The sequence below is a fragment of the Antennarius striatus genome, chromosome 20 (genome assembly GCF_040054535.1).
Source record: "Antennarius striatus isolate MH-2024 chromosome 20, ASM4005453v1, whole genome shotgun sequence".
Classification (NCBI taxonomy): domain Eukaryota; kingdom Metazoa; phylum Chordata; class Actinopteri; order Lophiiformes; family Antennariidae; genus Antennarius; species Antennarius striatus.
The window spans coordinates 605,238-625,857 of record NC_090795.1 but is presented as its reverse complement, the minus strand read 5'-3'; the positions used below and the strand labels follow the sequence as shown (position 1 = coordinate 625,857).

Here is a 20,620-nt window from a genome sequence, read left to right as displayed (position 1 = left end):
GTCAGCCAATCAGAGTCCAGACGGTTCCTGTGTTTTCATCATTTTTCATGGCACCAAACACCAGAACGGTTCTGTTAGAACCCGTCTGCACTAAAGCTGTGAGAGATAAATCAATGAAATAGTGGACATGAACTTGATTACCTCGGCCTATCAGCAACATGCGGCCTGCGTCTGGCTCCGCCCCCGGGATTACCCATCGTTATTTAAAGGCGGCGTGAAGACGCGAAGAATTGTTGGAGGAAACCTAGATGTTGATGGACTCTAAACCTGGAGGGGGGGGATTAGATAGATCGCTGATAGATTGACGATGGAGGGGGAAGGGGGTGAGGGGGCGGGGCCCATTCCTTTTAATACACTCATCTCCCAAACAGGAGCAGGAGTCTCTTAACCCCCCTCGTATATTTAGCGGCAGAGACTCGGGGGTCAGGTCGGTCTCCGTCTTTCTGGAATATCTCAAGAACGTCTCCTTAATCCGGAATTCCAATCCCACAAATCTGGAATCTAGACTTGGGATAAGTGCGAGTTGGACTCTGACAGCTCTGAGTCACCCGTTTTAGCTTCACCCGTCCCTCCCTCCTGTCGCCCCCCACCCCCCGTCCCAGCAGGGTGGAGTCTATCAGTTGATCTGACCAGTTCCAGGGGCAACCTCCAGTTGCAGACCGGTTCCTGCTTCTCACCTCCTGGAGCTTCTGATGCATCCACCCTCCCTGGTGCTCTGATCCAGGAACTACCCCAACCATGACGGACAAACCCGGGCTGCCGGCGGGCAGCGGTGGCGACGACCACGGCGGCATCATGGCGCTGCTGGAGCGCGTGGCGGGCCTCATGGAGTCGGTCCAGACCACCCAGCAGCGCATGGAGGAGCGTCAGCTGGAGCTGGAGACCACCGTCAAGACCATCCAGGCCGACGTGGTCAAGCTGACCAACGACCACGCCAACACCAGCTCCACCGTCGACCGGCTGCTGGAGAAGACACGTAAAGTGGGCCGTCACATCAAGGATGTCAGGGTGCGGGTGGAGAACCAGAACGTCAGGGTGAAGAAGGTGGAGGCCACCCAGGGTGACCTCCTGGCCAAGAACAAGTTCAGGGTGGTCATTTACCAGGTAAGACCTCGTTGGGTTGTGGTCAAACGGGTTGTCTCGTTGGGTCGGTGGACTCTTGATAGTCTTCTAGGTCAGGACACCTCGACCAAACAACAGCTAAAAGTTCTCTTCGTTAAAGTTGAAGGGTCACATGATCAGATCCAAAGGGTTCAGGACCAGGAAGGGACCAAAGAAGTCCAGAACCGTTGGGTTGGACGAGACATGGAGGACCCTGAGTCTCCAAGAGTCTCTGACAGAGGTCCACTAGGTTTAATCTGGTTAAAGGACTTTGTCAGGTTCAGGTCCAGTCTGATCAGGGGAGTCCAGGTGGTTCTGGATGAGGAGGAGGAGCTGGTTTGAGTCCACGTGATGCGTTCAAGGACCTGGACAACAGACGTAAATATCAGGTCCAGTGGGACTTTCTGGAATGACGCCGTCCGTTGAGACCCGAGTTCCTTCAGCAGGAACATAAACCGACGGTCCCGTTCATTCCTGAAGCGGAAATAGCAACACACACACACACACACACACACACACACACACACACACACACACACACACACACACACACACACACACACACACACACACACACACACACACACACACACACACACACACACACTCTAGGGCTCATTTTACTTGGTTGGCCTTCACAGTCAGCAGCTGCCGGTACAATGGTGACCCCGTTATCTGAGCCCTAAAGCTGCTAAAGGTTCTAAAGGTCGGATCCACATCTGAGACAGCATGCTAGCTGCATGCTATTTGCATGCTAGCTGCATGCTAGCTTACACAATACTAGCACACCGAGTACCAGGGACTATTTCACAGAACCGGTTGGTTCTTGTTCTGGATGTGATCAGAACTGGGAGTCATTTAGGAAATGAGGAAACTGGTTTCAAGCCCCGCCCCCTACACAACCAATCAAAACCCTTCACACCCTTCAGGTGAAACCGTCCTGTCAGCTGACAGACGGGTTATTCTGAGTCGGAACCGCCACCATTTCCTAATATGACTGTCAGCTGTCTGCCCCTCCCCTTGGCGGGGCTACAGATCCGCCCACTAGCTGCTAACCGCCATCTGATTGGTCCCGACATCTTTTAGTGAGACTGATGGAGGAAATCCTCTCAGCCAGACCAGAAGCTGTGATGTCATAGGTTTGATGGGTCTCATGACCTTTCACCCCCACAGTACACAGCCCCCCCCCACACACACACAGTTTAACAGAAAACAAATCCATCAACAGGAAATGTTTCCTGACTGGAACAGTCCAGGTTCACACAGTGAAACAGTCCAGTTTCACGCAGTGAAACAGTCCAGGTTCACGCAGTGAAACAGTCCAGGTTCACGCAGTGAAACAGTCCAGGTTCACGCAGTGAAACAGTCCAGGTTCACGCAGTGAAACAGTCCAGGTTCACGCAGTGAAACAGTCCAGGTTCACACAGTGAAACAGTCCAGGTTCACACAGTGAAACAGTCCAGGTTCACACAGTGAAACAGTCCAGGTTCACACAGTGAAACAGTCCAGGTTCACACAATGAAACAGTCCAGGTTCCTTCATGTTCAGTAACCCGACCCGGGGCAGATGATGTCACGACGCGTTCTGGAGCTGAAAGTGATCCGGCGCTGGTCCTGGTATGTTCCCTGCAGCTGAGCTGCACAAACAGGTGCTAGGGTTTATTTCTGGAGGCGGGATTAGCTTCATGCTAACGGTGTCCATGACACACTTTAACCAGAGACCCGTTTAAACCTGACATCAACATCTAAACTCGTTTTCAGCTATTTGACGTTAAGTTTTGGGGTCATTGTGACAGTGCTAGTGCTGGCGATGCTAACGTGGAAGCTAACAGGTGCTCAGGGAGGAGCAACAGGACCTCCAAATCAAAGATAAAGCTACTAACACTATACTTTTACAGTTTTGCTAGCAATGAAAGCAGATGCTAATGCTAATTCTAGCATTAGCCATGCTACTGCTAGCGTTAGCATCAGGACGCAGGTCCATTCACCCAGTCTGGTGTGTGTTCTTGTCCCTCAGGGCGACCAGGAGGTGAAGTCTGTCACGCCGGGTAACGAACCGGCCGACTCCGGCGGCGGCGCCGCCCCCCGACCCGACGTGGAGCCGGACAAGTTCGAGCTCCCGCCTGAGTCAGATGAGGAGTACATGGTGGTGGAGGAGGCGGAGTCATCGTCCGCCGGGCGCATGAAGAAGACCGGGCTGACGCGCATGGAGAGCTTCAAGGCCACCTTCTCCAAGACCAACATGAACAAGACGCGCGAGAACCTGGGCAGCAAGGTCAACAAGCTGGGGGAGCGCATCGTGACGGCCGAGCGCCGCGAGAAGATCCGCCAGTCGGGCGAGCGGCTGAAGCAGTCGGGCGAGCGGCTGAAGGAGACCATCGCCAAGAACGTCCCGGCCAAGCTCAACCTGAAGAAGGAGAGGACGGTGGCGGAGGGCCAGGAGGGGGCCGAGGGCGCCGCCGAGGGCGCCGCGCCTGTCCCGCCCCCCAAGGGCCGCAGAGACGCCGGCAAGATGGCCGACGATGACAGCAAGGAGGCGGAGTCTGAGGTGCGGGTGTACGACATGAAGCAGCTGTCGTAAAGATCCGTTTGCTCTGGACCACAGCGAGGAGGTCTGAGGGGGATGAAGACGACGATGATGATGGAGAGGATGAACATGAGCTGGGATGTGGATGAAGGAAGTGGGCGGGCCGGTCGGATCCAAACATCAAGATGACAACCAATCAGATTCCTCGTATTGCTGAGGGGCGTTTCCCTCGTTGATATTTACACCAATAGATCCGTGAGACTGTTTGTTTGTGTGGAATTAACTTTGAGGAGGAGGAGGAGGATGAAGGTCCGACCGGGTTTCAGTCGGATTCGGATTCGAACGACTCGACTGGAGGGGGAGGAGCCATCAGGAGGAATCCAGGTCGGATCCTGATTGGACCTGTTTGATGAGGTCATCAGAGGTGGTTTTTATAGGAAGGTGTTTCCATCCTGACCCTGAAGGCATCGCGTCGTTTCAGGGGAGTTAAACTCACGTTAGTCTGGGGGCCTCGCTCGGGTTAGTCTGACGTCAAGGGGGCCCCACAACAGGTCCACTTCTTTCTTTGTTTTGCAAATTTTAAAGAAAATATGATTTATGATTATCCCGCAATTTATCCCAAAAAATAAATCTGTTTATATGAAAACATTTTAGATAAATGGCGGGATAGTTATGGGGTGAATTGTGGGATAATCACAGGGTAATCTCTGGAAAAATGGGGGATAATTGTGGTACGAATCGCGTTTGACACTCATGGTTTAGATCATTAATCAACAGACTCCAGATAAGGGATTAGTTCAGGTTTAGATTAGGGATTAGTTCAGGTTTAGATTAGGGATTAGTTCAGGTTTAGATTAGGAATTAGTTCAGGTTTAGATAAGGGATTAGTTCAGGTTTAGATTAGGGATTAGTTCAGGTTTAGATAAGGGATTAGTTCAGGTTTAGATTAGGGATTAGTTCAGGTTTAGATTAGGGATTAGTTCAGGTTTAGATAAGGGATTAGTTCAGGTTTAGATTAGGGATTAGTTCAGGTTTAGATAAAGGATTAGTTCAGGTTCAGATTTTGTATTTTTGGGGCGTGGCACCAGAGTCGTACCACTTGCTTCCTTAGCTGTAGGGTTTATGGTCTACGGTCCTGCTAGCTGCTTCGTTTGTTAGCTTTGTCGTTTGGTGAGTTAGCCCATTTGCTAGTGTGACAGCTAACTGCTAGATAGCTGCAGAAGACGCATCAGCAGCTAAACTAGTTTTCTTTTGACACAGCGCACCTGGTGTGTGCTCCTAGCAAGCTCATTGGCTAGTTAGCAGGTTGGCGGTCTTTGCTAATGTAATGGTGGCTAGCCTTTGAGCCGGTAGCTCGTGAGCTAACGATTTATTGTCACTCAAGAGACGCATCAACAGAAACATCACAGCTCATGTTTTAACTCTGGTGAAATATTTCAAACGTGGTTATGATGGTGGTGGTTGTTGTTGTTGTTGTTGTTGTTGTTGTTGTTGTTGTTGTTGTTTTCCTGAGTGACTGCATGGCTGTTTGTCAGAATCACATTAAAACGTGTTTGATCGTCACATTGAGAAAATAAAAGTTGACCTGGATGATTTCTGTAGCGGCGTGACGTCTGCTCTTCTGTCGGAACGTTGCTACGCCGACGCCGCTCTGCTTTATGTTAGCATTAGCAGAGGAACGACCAATGACGGAGGAGAGTCTGACAGTGAAAGACTGACACGTCTGAGGGTTTATTCTCACATCTACACAACAGATTCACACATTCACAGGGGTTGGGTTCCAAACAGGAGGTCACAGGATGGGATTCATTTACAGACGTAAAAACTAATAAATATGGAGGAAAAAAGCTGCAAAATTTCTCACATAAACTCAATTTTTTTTAGTTGATCAATTAATTGTAAACAAGGATTTATTGATTTGAGACAACAGAAATTTGTGTTTGTGATTTTAGGAGAAAACATTCACAATCAATGAAAGAACAGATTCATTATCATAGATTGTCGCTAAAAGTGAGCTCTATACGGAGCATTGAAGCTCCTCCCTCTCCCACCTACACGTCATGTCGAGAACCAATCACTAACGAAGAGCAGAGACCACACGGACGCCTTCTGGATGGGGGAATTGTCCGTCTGCGTGGGAACAATAAAGTTTTGACTCACGCTGCGGCGCTCAGGTGCAGTCGCAGAGCAGCGCGGCGCCGCGGAGCGTCCAGTGGTCGTCCGGCTGGACGCTCCTCAGGCGCAGCGAGAAGACGAAGTTCAGGTCGGTCCGCCGCGGCTTCTTGTAGACCGGACAGGAGTACAGGTTGGCCCCGCCCCCGGCCACGCCCCCGGCGCCACCCTGACGTTTGCCGTCAGAAACGTTGGCGGAGCTGACGGCGTAGACGTGGACGACGGGGAGGGGCGTGAAGAGCACCTGAGCAGACAGCTCATTAATATTCATTTATGATAATTATCTTAATTTTTTTGAACCAATCACACGGACTCACCTTCGGTGACGCCTCTATGAGTTTGGCGCCGCGTTTGTCCCACCCAGCTCCGTCTAAGAACAGCCCATAAATGTAGACTCCTCCCACATCCTCTGGGGGCGGGGCCAGCACGTCCTCCCTCATCATCTTGGTGACGTCGTTGCTAAGGGCGACGGTATCCAGAGCCCAGCCCTTGCTCAGGTTGGCGCGGGTCGTCTCCTGGCGCATGGCAGTGAGGAACCCCTGCCAGGAGAGTCACGCGGGTCAAGCTCCGCCCCCCGAAACCAACTAAACCAACCGGGACCCACCTGCGGGTTGAAGAAGCCGGTGAGCCAGAACTGGTGGGGGCGTCCGGCGCCGATCCAGCCGCTGAGCTGCAGGTTCCGCTCCAGCAGCTCAGAGAACCAGAAGCCGAGCGTGGCCGACGCCCAGCTGAGGCGGAGCCACAGGCGCGGGATCCGCGCGTCGAACAGGGCGTCCAGCGCCTCCCGCAGGTCGTCCGACATGATGATGGTGCCTGCAAGACCACGCCCCGTCACGTGTGTGTACGTGTGTGTGTGTGTGTGTGTGTGTGTGTGTGTGTGTGAGGCGCACCGTCGATGGCCAGCCCGAGGTCGGTCAGCGTGCTCCGGACGCTGCTGATGACTCGCTGCATGCGGTCCACTTCCTGCCGCAGGAAGATGTTCATTGGCTGAAATGGACCCATCTTCTGCAGCTGACCTTTGACCTTTAAAACCACATTGGAGACGGTGATTAGTAATTATTATTCTGGTGATGTCATCGGTATTTTCCTCATCAATAATGGATTACAGATCTATTAATACTTTTTATTATTTAAATAATAATAAAATTATGAATATAATTTATACTATTTTATACTTTATTTCTATTTAACTATTTATGTATTTATATTATTCATTTACATTGTTTATTTTATTATTCATCATCATTTTAATTTAACTCTATTATTTATATTATTCATTGATATTATTACTATAATTGATTATTTCTTGTTATTGATCACACCTCATGTGCTACGTAGTTGGGCGGTAGCTTCTCTAGCATGTCGCTAGCTAGCCGCTGCACGCTGGCCTCCCTGGTTTCGCCGGCCCCGCCCCCGCTGTCCTTCGGTTGGATGCTGATGATGGTGCTCAGCGTCTCATTGGCCAGGTTGGTCTGATAGGTGATGTCAGCGTTGGGGTGGAGCCCAAACACCTGCAAACAGGCAGACAGAGGTGAGGGGGAGTTCCTGAGCAGAAGCCCCGCCTCTGACGCCCTCTGACCTCAGGCGTGTCCACCGGGGGCAGCGCCTCGATGTGCTGCAGGACCTCCTGGACCGTCTTGGCGGCGTTGGGGATGACGTAGCCGCGGTAGAAGCAGAACGCGTCGCTGAAGGTGTCCTCGCTGAACCAGACGCGCGTGAACGTGTTCAGCAGCCGCTTGTCCAGGTCGTCCGTCACACGGCCGCCGTACTGCACCTCACCTGAGGGGCGTGGCAACCGGTCAGCAACCAATCGTGCCTTACTGACTTACTTCCATGCCTGCTGACAGCATTGGCATGGAAGTAAGCTCCGCCCTCCTGTCAGGCTAGCTGACTCAGCAAATGAACAGCTGATTAAACGTTAAATGGGCGGAGTCAAAGACAGGATGATGTAGTTAATGTTAGCATAGCTTTAGCGAACTCACCTAGCATGTAGCGCAGGCAGCTCCAGGCCACGCCCCCCCGGGCGTCCTCCAGGTGGTTCTGGACGAACTGGACGCTGGAGGTGAAGTCGGCCTGGTTGAACTCGTAGGGGATGTTCCACCCCAGGGGGCCGAACTTGCGGCGCTCCTGACAGGAAACAGGAAGTAAACGGGGGCGTTACATCTACTCAGGTTAGGGGCGTGGCCGTGGGCAGGGCCACCTGCTCAGGTACCTGCACCGTGGTGTGGAGGAAGGCCACGGCGTACAGGAGGGGCTTCCACTGGGGGAGGGCGATGACCTCCAGCTGGTCCTGAGTGACGCCGCCGAAGGTCCGCTTTAGCCCCGCCTTCATCCCTGATGGAGGGGGAGGAGCTACGTGAGACCAATCAGCTGTGAGGAAGACGGAAAAAGGGGAGGAGCTACTCACCCAGAGGAGGCTCATTGGTGAACTTGATGGAGGACTGGAGGAAGGTGATGGGGAATCTACACACACACACACACACACACACACACACACACACACACACACACACACACACACACACACAGGTGTAATTCACGCCCCCCCTCCAGGGGGCAGCACCTGTCTCCCGTGACGTCACCTGGGATGCACGTCCGTCGTCAGCCACACCCGGAACCCTTTGTGCACGCCCTCTTCCGTCGCCGTGGTGACCATCTCCAGCAGCTCGTCCAGGAAGTCCAGCCCCAGGTGACAGTTCTGGAGGAGGAGCCAGCCGCCGTCCGTCATGCTGTGAGCCAATAGCCTGCGAGCGTGGACCTCCTGGCCCTGCCCCATGGAGATGGGTCGACACGGCGCCGCCTGGGGGGGAGGGCGATGAAGGTCAAGCCCTCTTCCCTCGCCATGTGACCTGTGTCTGGCCCCGCCCACTCACCTTGCTCCGGGCCAGCCTCTCGATGTTCTCCGTGGGGTCGGCGCCCATCGACAGCAGGCAGACCAGCGGCGTGCGCCGGTCGCTCTCCGCCCACATGGCGTCCAGGTCCAGGACCAGCCCTTCCGAGTACCGCTCCCCCAGGGACGCCGCGATGTAGAGCCGCGCCTGTGGCCCCGCCCCCCCACAGACACACCCGTGAGCCTCCGGTCCCGCAGCGCTACGGGCTAGCATGCTAGCGTGCTAGCGCTGACCTGCGCGGTGGTGCGGTCGGGGCACCAGCTGCGCACCAGCAGCAGCTTCCTGAAGGCGTCCAGCCCCTCGTACCCATCGGGGGGCGACGCCTCCTCCGGCGCCGGCTGGTCGAACCAGGACCGCCACGCCCGCTCATTCTGGGTCACCTGCAGGGGACACGCCTGTCAGGACACGGGCCTGGGTTCACGCCTCAGGCGGGTTCGGGTCTACCTGGGTCAGGATCCGGCTGAACGGGGGCAGGCGGGACAGCTGGACCAGGTTCAGCCACGTCTGGTCCAGGATCCAGCGCCGCGGTTTGGGTTCCGCTGACTTCAGGTCCAGAGAGGCTCCGCCTACAAAACACAGGACGGGTGAGGAAGAGGAGGAAGAAGCAGAAGGAAGAGGAAGAAGGAGGAAGAGGATGGGCGTGACCTTTGATGAAGGTGAGCACTTCCTGGTGCGTGACCTTCCGGGCCTGGAGGTCGACCTTCAGCGCCAGCAGCAGCGTGAACAGCAGCTTGTGCTCCTCGTATAAACTCCTGGCCGTGTAGCAGAACACCTGGGGGCGGGGCCAACGTCACACCTGAGAGCCACGCCCAGTTCACTAACCTATTAACGTATTAACCCCGGTAACTAACCCTAAACAACTAGTTAGTGACCAAACTAATGAGCAAAAATCAAACCATGCTATCCTGTTAGCAGAAACAACTAAGCTAGCTAGCTAATTGGCTAATTCTATAATTAGATTGTAGAAGATTTTTGAACAGTAGATTGTTTAAGGCTATTAGCGAACCAGCTAACTGGATAACTGTGGCCCCGCCCCGGCCCCGCCCCGGCCCCGCCCTCACCTGGAGGGTGAGGCAGCTGATGATGCTGCTGATGCGTTTGGAGGTGACCTGCGACCTGGAGGCGTTCCTCAGGGCGCCGTCGAAGAGCCCCAGGAACTGTCGCAGCGACGTCTGGTACATGACGTTCACCAGCGACATCTCCACGATCAGGAAGTACAGGGAGCTCCCCCTGGTGGCCACCGGACGGTACTCCTCCCGCGCCTGGTTGATCTTCACCTCCGTCTCCGCGGCGACCGACAGCTTCTCGCTCACCTGGAAGACAAGGAGGTTGTGGCTGCTGCTTTGGGGGGCGGGCCTTTAGGTGAAGGTGGGGTCGGGGCCACACCTCCTGGGCGGTGGTCTTGGTGACCCTCAGGACGTCGATCAGCGATTGGTCGTCCACCAGCGACCCTTGGGTGCTGGTCAGACGGACCAATAGGCTGTCTTCTAGCTCCTGCATCCGCCTCCGATTGGACGTCACCTCCTCCAGGAGCTGCACTCGCTCCGCCTCCAGCTCCTGATTGGACCACATGCTAGTCAGCTGACACATTAGCTTACAGGCTAACCAGCTGTAAAACTATCAAACCGGCTAATTAGCATCTACACAATTATTCACCTGTTAGCATCCATCATCCATCCATCATCCATCCATCATCCATCCATCATCCATCCATCATCCATCCATCCTCCATCCATCATCATCATCCATCCATCATCCATCCATCCTCCATCCATCATCATCATCCATCCATCATCCATCCATCCTCCATCCATCATCATCATCCATCCATCATCCTCTTAGAACATACGACCGTAGTCGTCTCGCCTTTAGCTGCTTTAGCCTATCCTAGCCGTCTACAGGGTGGGGTACACCCCGGATGAGACGCCGGAGCATCACAGGGCCACACAAACACAAACAACCACAGACTGGAACCCCTCTGGTCGTGGGGCCAGCGCCCCCCGGTGGTCTGACTGACCTGCTTCTCCAGCAGGATGACCCTCCCCAGCAGCTGGTCCTCCAGCCCCCCCTGGGTGACGGTGAAGTCCACCAGCGCGGAGCGAGCGCTGACCTCCGGGCTGAACGCCGGGTTGGCCAGCTTGGTGGTGATATAGAGGGTGAAGCCCCCCATCACGTCCACCTCCTTATCGCCCACCTTCACCTGCAGGGGGCAGCACACACACCTGGAGCAGCTGGACGCACACACACACACACACACACACACACACACACACACACACACACACACACACACACCTTGTGGGTGGAGCCAGACTTGATGTAGTTCTTGTCCAGGATGTTGTCCAGGACGGGGTCCAGCTCCTCCCCCACGTCCTCCAGCAGCAGGGGGCGCCCCAGAGACAGGCTGTCCTCCAGGTGGGAGCGGAAGTACTTGTGGTTCAGAGACGTCACCTGGACCGGAGGAGGGGGGGTCAGGAGGGACTTCCTGTCTGTGGACTTCCTGTCTGTGGCGGGAAGTCCACCGGGAAGTCCCCCCCCCTCACCTGCAGCTGCCGGTCCCGCTCGCGGTTCTGGATCCAGGTCTTGCCCTGGCCCTGGGGGTCGATCAGCAGGGGGTAGCGGGACGCTTTGGTCACCACGATGCCGTTCTGGATGGACAGGTCGTCGCTGGGGAGGCCCTGCAGGTTCCACTCGCTCACGGTGGGGCCGTCCACCAGCAGGCCAATCACGTTCAAGTCCTGCAAAGGGGCGTCGACAAACACAATTTAAATAAAGTTTAAATACACCTGAGGCTTGTTTCTGCTGTTCAGGCCTGTTTTAAATAAAGTTAAGTGAAGCTGAGGGTTGGTTCTGCCTCTTAAAGACATTTAAATAAAGTTTAAATCAACTTTAGGGTTGGTTCTCACTGTGAAGAACATTCTGACTAAAGTCTGGATACACCTGGGGGTTGTTCAGGCCCGTTTTCAATAAAGTTTTGCTCCTGCCTCACCGGGCTGAAGGGGATGCTCTTGTCCTGCATGTGGCTCCTCCACAGCTCCAGCAGGAGGCGCCGGTACTCCTGGTTGAAGGGGCCGGCGTAGGACAGGAAGCCGGCGGCCAGCAGGACGTCCCCCACCAGGTGCTGGATCTGCGTCTGGAAGCCGGCGCTGCTGTCGGTCCACCGGACCTGAACCGCAGGCAGAACGGGTCAGGGGGGGGCGACGGGCGGCGGGCGGTGGGCGTGGTCAGAAGCCCCACCTTCTCCCCCCCCAGGCCCTCGATCAGCGCCGTGGCGTTGGACATCTTGTGACGACAGGCGTGGGCGTCGTCCTCCAGGTCCTGCTTCTCCTTCATGGCGGCGTCGTAAAGTGCCTGACGGACGGCAGAGGGGTCAAAGGTGATCGCGGACGCCTGTTAGCCTGTGGCTAACGTTTAGCTCCCACCTGAACAGCGTCCAGCTCGCTCTGCTTAGCGTCCAGCTGCTCCTGAGCCTTAGCGAGCTCCTCCTGGGCCACGCCCAGCCGCGCCTCCTGCAGCGCCAGGTTCGCCTGAGGACACAAACCCGTCTCAGCCGACATCCAATCAGAGTGCTCCTCTGCTCCGATTGGTGCGTCGGTACCTTCAGAGGCAGGACCTCCTTGTTGATGGAGAAGAAGTCCACCATGGCCTGGGTCCAGGAGCAGAGCCCCGCCACGTTCCCACAGATCCTCTTGGCCGTCTCCAGGTTGTAGTCGTCCATGTCCAGGTAGGGGCGGAGCAACTCCACCACCTCCCCCGTGATGGAGTCCTGCATGCAACACCGTTAGCATGTAGCCGCTAAAGATTTGTTTGGGAGGGTGAATGTGGAGGTTGGAAAACAATATGGCAGAAATTCTACGTGCTAAAAGCTAACACCACAGTTAGCATGTAGCGGCTAACTTACGTTAGCTTGTGCGCCGTTCCGTGGAAAGCGTTCAGATTGGACTTAATTGTTTGAATAATTAATAATTATTAATTAATTGGACTTAATTGTTTGATTTGAAAGAAAATTCTACCAAAAACTTTCTAACCGGATTTGTTCTGATTTGTTTCTAATTTATTTGATATTTTTTCAGCTTTAAACGACACGAATGTCAAAAATGCTCAGACATGAGAAAAGTTATTTCAGTTTAACACAAAAAGTTAAAAATAAGCAAATTGTGTGTTTATTGTTTAACTGTATGTTAGCTAATGCTAACGAGACACTAAAACATCTCTGACAGCTTTATGACGCCGCTCTGAATGCTGGGAAACCAAACGACCCGCGTCAGCGGCCGGCGATGCCTTCACAGCCGGGATATTTGTAGGAAATCTCAGGTTTCATTTGGCGTCTCGCCCCCACACACCACCCAGGGGGTTTCCATCCGTTAGCATCTGAGCTAATCCCCAGCTTAGCAGGAATGTTCTGATGGAGGGGGGGTTTCCCTCTGAGAGACACTGACAGATCCGCTATGTGAAGCTAACGGCTAACGCTGTAACCATGGCGACGTGTTTACGCCACCTTGGAGAAGTTGAGCAGCATGCTGAGGAACGACGAGTTCTGCATCAGCTTCAGGGCCTCCGCCCACGAAGGTCGCAGGCAGGGTCGCTCGGGGTCAAGGGTCACCGTGTCGATCTGAGGGGGGAGGGGAATGAGACACGAGACGACAGGAAGTGAGACACAAGATGACAGGAAGTGAGCGTCTGACCTTCCTCTGGAACAGCAGCAGCACGGCGTCCATGATCCTCATGATGAGGTGGGGGGGCTTCTGCAGCTTCCTCACCGTGGCGATGTCGGCCGGTTTGATGGTCTGTGAACGCAACACGAGTGACGAGACGTCCCACACGCTCCAAACGCCTCTCCGTCCAACGCGCTCTGCTGCCCTCTAGTGTGTGTGTGTGTGTGTGTGTGTGTGTGTGTGTGTGTGTGTGTGTGTGTGTGTGTGTGTGTGTGACCTGCAGAGCAGCCTCTGCTGCCTCCAGCGCCGGCTTCGCCGCCTCCAGTTTGGACTCCGCTGCCGTCTTGTCGGCTTCGATGTCGTCCACGATGCTCTGGGCTCTGTCCTTCACCTTCTGCACCTGCTGCTTCACCTGAGGGGGCGGAGTCGGCACAAACACCAGTCAGAGTCAGGTAAGAAGGCAACAGGAAGTGTGAAGTTTTCTCCTCGCCTTCTCGGCGGCCTGAGCCTTGGCCGTGACCTCCTGCAGGACCTCGTCCGCCCTGCGGGAGGCGCCGGCGAGCTCCTGCTCCTTCACCAACAGCTCCTCTGACAGCTGGGACACCGACTGCTCCGCCTCCATCAGCTTACACAGACCTGCAGGAAGCGGGACGCGACCGTCGTTACCTCGGCGACCAGCAGCGGATGATGGGACACCTGGGCGGGGCCTGACCCGTCTTCATGCGTGCCGCCAGCGTGCCCACGTGGGCGATCTTCTGGGCGTAGATGACCTTGTAGCTGTCGATGAAGGACAGGTAGGACTTGGGCGTGACGAAGGTCTGGCGCCGGAAACGTTCGAAGTACTCGCCGCACTTCTCCGCCACCAGGTCCTGTGGAGGTCACGTGATCAGTCAGCTGAACCCGGCGACGACACGCGGCCGATGGCGTGACGGGCTTCACCTGAAACGCTCCCATGGTAACCACCACGCTCTGCCTCACGTCGTCGGAGCAGCGGAGCTCCTGGTACTGAGACAGGAAGTGATGCGATACGGCCACCAGGGCGTCCCGGGGCCAGCGCTGGAACCAGTCCACGGTGCAGCCGGATATCAGACCTGGGAACTGTAGAGGTCAAAGGTCAGGGGTCAACTCCCCCATGGGTGTTTGTTCGTCCCCTTAACCCCACCCGACCTTCAGGGCGCGGGTGCGGAACTTCTCCCCCACGGGCGAGAAGCAGAGCACCACGTGGAGGTTGCTCCGCACGCGGGACAGGAAGTAGTCGTAGAGGTTTTCGGCGGTGGGGGGGCAGCGGGGGTGCTGCCTCTTCATGACAGGAACCAGATCCTGGGCGATCTCGTCCAGCTCGTCCCGTGCAAACAGGTTGGACACCTCCCCGCTCGCCAGGACGTTGTTCATGTACTCTGTGGAGACCAGGATCGTCAGCAAGCCCCGCCCCCGGGGGCGGGGTTTAGTCCTGAGCTCTCATCAGTGACAGGCGTCACCGCTAGTAGCCCCCCACATGCTGACCCACGCCTGCAGGAGGCGTGACAACAGCTACGGTTTGACGCATACAGCTCAGAGTCGTCGGCATAGCAACGAACCCTGAGCGTCCAATCAGACGGAACGAACCCAGGAAGGCGTCGTCTTTGATGTCGTTGTCGGTGAACAGGAAGGTGACGCCCCGCCCCTGCTGCCCGGCGATGCGGTAGAGTGCCTTCAGGTCCTCCAGGAGGTTGTTGCTGCTGTACGACCTGCAGGGAACACAGGGGGCGGGGTCAGGGGCGGAGCCAGACAGGAACGCCCAATTACGTTTCACCACCAGGGGTCACTGCAGGGTTCTGACCGGGTCAGGGTGATCTGGAAGGTCTGGTACCCGGCGATGAACGACGCCAACCGCGCCAGACTCTGCTTCCCCGACCCCCCCACCCCGACCAGCAGGGCGTTCCCCTGGGGGGTCCGCAGGATCCGCGAGATCCGCATCAGGTGGGTCATGGCGTCCTGGACCAATCAGAGAGATTTAACCATTCAAACACGACAAAGGAGGAAACCGCCAACAAGGCCGTCCCACCTTGAAGAAGACCAGGTCCATGGCTCCGCCCCTCGCCGTCTCGTTGTACTGCTGCTGGAAGAAGGACAACCGCTCCGCCAGCGCGTCCAGAGAGGGGATTGGTTCGTACACCTGTCAGTCACATCGTGGTTATCGATCAGCTAATGAAGACAAATCTGTTTCAGAAACGTTTCAGCCGAACACCTTCGGCGCCTCCAGGTCGGCGTCTTCCGCCTCGTCGCCCGTCGCCTCCGGGGCGTCACGCAGGAAGTCCACGAAGCAGCTGTCCCACTGAGCATGCTCAGTCAGCGCCTTCCCATGATCCTCCACTGTGATCTGAAGGAGATACAGTTCAGCAATGAGAACTGGCTAACTAGCTAACCACACACACACACACACACACACACACACACACACACACACACACCGTCTCCATGAGTCGGTTGAACGTCTGTCGGTCGCCGCTGTCGACGAATCGGTCGGCGATGACGCGACAACATTCATGATGGAAGAGAGCGGCGAGGAGCTGAGAGGAGCGACACACGTCAGACGAGACGGTCAGGACGCCCTGACAACGACAGACAAACAACAACACAGTCACAAACAAACAAACAACAACAACACATCCCTGTTTAAAATGCTGAACCCCCCAACAAACCGTGGACACGGTGTTTCCTACCTGCCAGATGCGGCTCAGGTCTCTCAGGTTGAAGATGTAGTGAAACTTAGCAGGAGACGGCAGCATCTGAGGAAACAACGGACAAACAAACAAACAAACAAACAAACAAACAAACAAACAAACAAACAAACAAATGTAGTGGTGAATAATCTATTATATTATTATATTTATATTACTATTACACTTATAATAATTTATTATCATTATTATTACTATTATTATTGTTATTATTTTTCTATTTTCAAAGCAGCAAAGCAGTCCCAGGATGACGTCACCTTTGCCTTGACGGCCTGCCACACCCGCCGGGTGGTGGGCACCAGGGCGGCGGCCAGCTGGCAGACGTCGGGGCAGAAGCCCCTCTCGGGGCAGAAGTAGCCCTGAGCCACGGTGCCGAAGATCTTGTCGATGGAGGAATTGGAGGGCAGGGTGCAGTTGAAGATGGAGAACTGCCTCTTCAGGCGCTGGGGGATGTCGTTGCGGCCGCCCCCCGGGTGGATCATGGCCGCCACCAGCTGTAGAATCAAGATTTTATTCTTGATACTGATTGGACGACGGAACAAACCTAAAATTCTGAAACGAAAGATTGGTGAGGTTACCTGGACGTCCACCACCGTGATGAACTCTCCAGGGCGATCCAAACTGTAGAACCCTCCCTGCTCCATCAGCTGGCGCACAATCTCATTGGTTATCTGGGGGATCAGGGGGCGAGGACAAATATATGAGCTTTCCGATTGGCTTCATGTATTAACGCAAAGTGACCTGAATCTGACCTGGTCCCCCCATTCGTTGATGACGGGCATGTTGATGTCGTCTATGAAGACGGTCATCCTGCGCCCCGCCGGCGGCCCGTAGGTGGCGCCCATCCGCTTATCAATGTAGCTTTCGATGCTCCTCTGGAACATCCCGGGCAGCGTGGCTGATGAGAAGTTCAGCGTCTTGCTGAGGTGGGTCTCCGGGTCCAGCTTACTGGTGTAACCCTCCAGGGGACACCAGAGACAAGGACACAGCATTAGCATTAGCAATAGCCTGCTAAGGGTGAGACCAAAACGTACACGATGGACTCACTTTGACCATGACGGTCTTGGCGGTCCCTTGCTCTCCAATCAGCAGCACAGCCTTCCTCTGCTTCATGATAGTCCGCATCAGGAAGTCCATCCTCACGTTGTCCACATTGGGCACCAGGATGGAGGAGTAGTCTGGGATGTGGTCTTTGGGGTAGACATACTCAGGAACCTGCATCGGAAGGGTAACAAGCAAAGGGTTAGCATAGCTTTTGTCGACTTTTCCCAAAACACCCAACTTTCTTTGAAAGGATGCTGTTGTAGGAGTTCAGGAGGTCTGGTCCTGAGCTCCAACCTGACCTCCACGGACCTTGTTGGACCAGTGTTCCCACTGTCCTTGCTCGTCCACGGTGAACTCAAAGATGGTCTGGTCGTCCTGAGTCTCTGGCAGGTCCAGAGACGAGCTGTGACCCTTCAAACGGAGACAACAGGACAACATAACCGAAGACCGACAAGAGCGCCCCCTACTTCATACAACTACCTTCAGGAAGGCTTCCATCTTGGCTCGGTCGTCCAGCTCCAGCAGCGCCCCCAGGGACCACATCAGCGCAAAGACAAACAGTCGACTCACGTCAGGATGTCCCCCCTGTTTGTCCTCAGCCGCCGGGAGCAAACCCTGAGAAGACACCCGACCTGTGACCCTGAACATATCACGACGAGTCCGCTTGAGTCGACCTCGACGTACCTGCAGCAGGTCGATCGTCTGTCGGATGTACATACACTCCAGAACCTGCATCCGTGCAGACACGGCCATGGAGACGAAGTCCAGCAAGTCCTGCAGGAGCAGCAGAGACGAAGGTGAGGATTGGTTCTAACTCAGAGACCAATGATGTGTTCAGGTTCACCTGGTAGCAGGAGTCGAAGCAGCTTTTCAGGGCGTCGGCCTGCTGCTCGGGGAGTTTCTGCAGCCACGCCTCCAGGATGGGGGTCCAGCTGAGTACTGAGGAGCTCATGAACACCATCCCATTCCTGGACACCGTGGCTGGGGAAGCATTGTCAATGTTGTGGGGCTCAAAGACGATCTGGAGGCACAGGTTCCACTAGTTACCCTTACGTTTGGAGGACTCAGGACTTAGCTCAGACCACATGACCGACTACCGGGGGCACAGTCCCGTCACCTTGCAGCAAGGAGCCATTGGGATTCGGTCTCCGTTGGCAAGCGTCAGAGTTTTGTTGTCATCCAGGACTGAGTTCAGGTTCTCGATCCAGATGGCGTCAACCGGACCGTCCAGCACAATCCAGATGTACTCCCCCTGAAAACAGTTGACATGGTTAGCTTTCAGTGAAACCGATCAATAGACGACGGATGTAGAGGTGGAATCCGTCCGTCAACCTTCTTGGCCTTGAGCGTCTTCCTCCACAGCGTGGAGAAGATGCCATCTGTCCAGTCGTTGGTGGTGACGTCCAGCGTGCCGAACATCTGTGAGGCCGTGATGGCTTTAGGGTTCATCCTCATCTCGCGGTGTGGGGAGCCACAGTCTGACATGGCCTTCATCAGCGTGTGGATGCAGGCTGTCTTCCCGGCGCCGCTGGGACCCAACGTCATCATACCTGCAGGGTCATCACAGGTGGGTCAACTCCACACCGAGGACTTTCAGGTGTAACTTCAACACGTCTACTTTTACCAAAAAGTGAAACATCTTCAAGGAGCTATCTTACAGTCCAGTGGTTTTATTTAAACAACTTTGGGGAACCGTGACTTGGATGCATGAGAACCTACACAGTCTTCTTCAGGTGGTTATCGGATCTGAGACCTGAACACAATGATTGCTCAAAGAGATTGGTTCATGTTCCTGCTTTCCTGAGAAGAGACCAACCAATGAAGGTTCAGTACCATGTCGGACTCTCTGCGTCTCATAGAGCTGAACCAGCTTGAGGATCCAGGGTGGATGAGGGATCAGCCCGGCCTGCTGGGCCTGGTTGAAGATGGACGCCTCCAGATCTGGATAGCCAGCTTTATCCAGAACTAGAGGAGGACGATAAGATCAGAGGAGGAACCAGGTGGAAGTCACGTTATGGGTCGATCAGATAGAGGAACACCTACCGATACCGGGGAACAGGTCGTTGATCAGACTCATGAACAAAGGCTCGTCCTCATCAACCTGCAGACCAACACAACCTGGTGTTCACAGGAGAACGTCACACCATTGCTAGCAACAGAACCACCAGACGCACCAGCTTGGAGAGATTCATGTCCCTCAAGACCCTCATCACCACAGTCTTTTCTGGTTCTGTCGGGTTGGACCTCTTCACAGCTCCAAGTGTCCTCAAAACGGACAAGATGTTCCTCAAACCAAAGTCGTAGTGGACCTGGAGGGAAACAGTACGTTAGCTCTATGCGCTTCCATGTCTGTTTGACTCCACAATGATCTCCTGACCTGCTTGGACAACTGCTCCTCACACAGTTTGTACAGGGTGTAGAACTTCCTACTAAGAACCTGGTTGTCACGGAAACCAGCGCTTGCCAGTTTGACCCTCATGATGATGGCTCGGTCTGGGACCATCATGGCCACCGTGCGGAACTGAATCTTCAGGTTCTCAGGCAGTTCCTGGCGGCCAGCGTAACCAGGGTTCTGGAGAGTGGAAAGCATCACAGGTGAGTCCTTGTGGTTGGAGGCAGAGCCGACTGGATCGGTTCCAGGACTCTGACTAGAACCGGTCCTGAGACAGATCCTTTCCACAGGTCTGGATCTGAGGAACTGAAGCTTTGATGAAATGGGTGCATTACGATGTTAGCTTCTCCAACAAGCTAACACTCATGTTAGCTTCTCCAACAGGCCCACCCCAATTTTAGCGTAGTTTTCGACTAGACTCTAGTCTAAGGCCATTGTAATGTCAGAGTTTGGTTACCATGGTGAGGAAGATGCCAAACTCCGGGTCCATGTCGACCACGTCTCCGTCAGTGAAGACAAACTGCTTCTTCTTGTTCTTCTTACACTGCAGGACAATATAGATCTGCTGGGCGGCGACAGACAGAACCGGCAGCTCGATGCGGTTGAACTCGTCAAAGCAGCCCCAGGCTCCGGATTGGGCCAGACCTGCAGGTCCACAACCATTAGTTGGAGCAGGACTAGCTTGAATCCAGCAGATCCAGCATAGTTCCACACACACCTTTGTAGATGCGTCCCAGTCCTCTGTAGTCCATCTGGTCGGAGCAGTTGAAGACAACCACATACTTCCCCAGACAGCGACCCATATCCTTCGTGGTCTCGGTCTTACCTGGAAGCAAAAACAAGCTGAGATAGAGGAACACCAAGACGGGTGGAACACAAGGTATGATAGGATACCTGTTCCTGCTGGACCGGCTGGAGCTCCGCCCATACTCATGCCCAAAGCCTGGGACAGGGTGATGTAGCACCTGGACAACCACAGCACTGTTAGATGGTGAGGATACGCATGTGACCACAGCTGTCCATCAACATGTTTTCAGGAGACATCATCCCAACCTATTTTTGGTATCCATACCCCCATCAGCTGTAGGGTCATGCCTGCATGTCGGGGGCCTTTTTGTC

At 54.8% G+C, this 20,620-nt stretch overlaps 2 protein-coding genes across 4 annotated transcripts in view; one reads left to right on the top strand and one right to left on the bottom strand.

The window, feature by feature from the left end:
- The first annotated feature begins 378 nt into the window (after nucleotides 1-378).
- On the top strand, nucleotides 379-5,228 carry cavin4b (caveolae associated protein 4b). Its single transcript, XM_068343558.1, has 2 exons — nucleotides 379-1,104; nucleotides 3,118-5,228. Exons 1-2 carry the CDS (start codon nucleotides 739-741, stop codon nucleotides 3,679-3,681), a joined length of 930 nt encoding a protein of 309 aa, XP_068199659.1. The 5' UTR covers nucleotides 379-738; the 3' UTR covers nucleotides 3,682-5,228.
- A 202-nt stretch (nucleotides 5,229-5,430) lies between these two features.
- dnah5l (dynein, axonemal, heavy chain 5 like) overlaps nucleotides 5,431-20,620 on the bottom strand; it is a 29,347-nt gene continuing 14,157 nt past the window's right edge. For 2 of the 3 annotated variants that reach the window (XM_068343555.1, XM_068343556.1), the window contains 53 exons: nucleotides 20,396-20,466; nucleotides 20,220-20,327; nucleotides 19,959-20,146; nucleotides 19,487-19,681; nucleotides 19,284-19,418; nucleotides 19,153-19,210; nucleotides 18,943-19,074; nucleotides 18,442-18,659; nucleotides 18,227-18,361; nucleotides 17,954-18,130; nucleotides 17,794-17,883; nucleotides 17,590-17,724; nucleotides 17,419-17,520; nucleotides 17,113-17,280; nucleotides 16,818-17,024; nucleotides 16,644-16,736; nucleotides 16,323-16,559; nucleotides 16,048-16,113; nucleotides 15,796-15,936; nucleotides 15,573-15,704; nucleotides 15,390-15,500; nucleotides 15,165-15,319; nucleotides 14,951-15,072; nucleotides 14,513-14,742; nucleotides 14,285-14,443; nucleotides 14,058-14,214; nucleotides 13,836-13,981; nucleotides 13,623-13,757; nucleotides 13,376-13,477; nucleotides 13,189-13,302; nucleotides 12,289-12,456; nucleotides 12,113-12,217; nucleotides 11,928-12,041; nucleotides 11,680-11,856; nucleotides 11,234-11,428; nucleotides 10,986-11,141; nucleotides 10,708-10,890; nucleotides 10,077-10,247; nucleotides 9,752-10,003; nucleotides 9,336-9,462; nucleotides 9,135-9,256; nucleotides 8,924-9,070; nucleotides 8,673-8,837; nucleotides 8,382-8,599; nucleotides 8,207-8,262; nucleotides 8,012-8,133; nucleotides 7,782-7,926; nucleotides 7,379-7,578; nucleotides 7,122-7,310; nucleotides 6,690-6,822; nucleotides 6,404-6,612; nucleotides 6,117-6,338; nucleotides 5,431-6,043 (listed from right to left, as the gene is read on the bottom strand). In XM_068343555.1, the coding sequence (XP_068199656.1) occupies nucleotides 5,798-6,043; nucleotides 6,117-6,338; nucleotides 6,404-6,612; nucleotides 6,690-6,822; nucleotides 7,122-7,310; nucleotides 7,379-7,578; nucleotides 7,782-7,926; nucleotides 8,012-8,133; nucleotides 8,207-8,262; nucleotides 8,382-8,599; nucleotides 8,673-8,837; nucleotides 8,924-9,070; nucleotides 9,135-9,256; nucleotides 9,336-9,462; nucleotides 9,752-10,003; nucleotides 10,077-10,247; nucleotides 10,708-10,890; nucleotides 10,986-11,141; nucleotides 11,234-11,428; nucleotides 11,680-11,856; nucleotides 11,928-12,041; nucleotides 12,113-12,217; nucleotides 12,289-12,456; nucleotides 13,189-13,302; nucleotides 13,376-13,477; nucleotides 13,623-13,757; nucleotides 13,836-13,981; nucleotides 14,058-14,214; nucleotides 14,285-14,443; nucleotides 14,513-14,742; nucleotides 14,951-15,072; nucleotides 15,165-15,319; nucleotides 15,390-15,500; nucleotides 15,573-15,704; nucleotides 15,796-15,936; nucleotides 16,048-16,113; nucleotides 16,323-16,559; nucleotides 16,644-16,736; nucleotides 16,818-17,024; nucleotides 17,113-17,280; nucleotides 17,419-17,520; nucleotides 17,590-17,724; nucleotides 17,794-17,883; nucleotides 17,954-18,130; nucleotides 18,227-18,361; nucleotides 18,442-18,659; nucleotides 18,943-19,074; nucleotides 19,153-19,210; nucleotides 19,284-19,418; nucleotides 19,487-19,681; nucleotides 19,959-20,146; nucleotides 20,220-20,327; nucleotides 20,396-20,466 (8,041 nt within the window). In that variant the 3' untranslated portion in view covers nucleotides 5,431-5,797. The remainder of the gene's footprint in view (nucleotides 6,044-6,116; nucleotides 6,339-6,403; nucleotides 6,613-6,689; nucleotides 6,823-7,121; nucleotides 7,311-7,378; nucleotides 7,579-7,781; nucleotides 7,927-8,011; nucleotides 8,134-8,206; nucleotides 8,263-8,381; nucleotides 8,600-8,672; nucleotides 8,838-8,923; nucleotides 9,071-9,134; nucleotides 9,257-9,335; nucleotides 9,463-9,751; nucleotides 10,004-10,076; nucleotides 10,248-10,707; nucleotides 10,891-10,985; nucleotides 11,142-11,233; nucleotides 11,429-11,679; nucleotides 11,857-11,927; nucleotides 12,042-12,112; nucleotides 12,218-12,288; nucleotides 12,457-13,188; nucleotides 13,303-13,375; nucleotides 13,478-13,622; nucleotides 13,758-13,835; nucleotides 13,982-14,057; nucleotides 14,215-14,284; nucleotides 14,444-14,512; nucleotides 14,743-14,950; nucleotides 15,073-15,164; nucleotides 15,320-15,389; nucleotides 15,501-15,572; nucleotides 15,705-15,795; nucleotides 15,937-16,047; nucleotides 16,114-16,322; nucleotides 16,560-16,643; nucleotides 16,737-16,817; nucleotides 17,025-17,112; nucleotides 17,281-17,418; nucleotides 17,521-17,589; nucleotides 17,725-17,793; nucleotides 17,884-17,953; nucleotides 18,131-18,226; nucleotides 18,362-18,441; nucleotides 18,660-18,942; nucleotides 19,075-19,152; nucleotides 19,211-19,283; nucleotides 19,419-19,486; nucleotides 19,682-19,958; nucleotides 20,147-20,219; nucleotides 20,328-20,395; nucleotides 20,467-20,620) is intronic. The other variant, XM_068343557.1, reaches the window with a different exon arrangement.

Bases quoted from the DNA above. Each gene is read 5' to 3' on its own strand.
- cavin4b (XM_068343558.1), top strand. From the start codon at position 739: ATGACGGACAAACCCGGGCTGCCGGCGGGCAGCGGTGGCGACGACCAC. The intron at 1,105-3,117 runs GTAAGACCTCGT...CTTGTCCCTCAG, and splicing joins TCAGGGTGGTCATTTACCAG to GGCGACCAGGAGGTGAAGTC.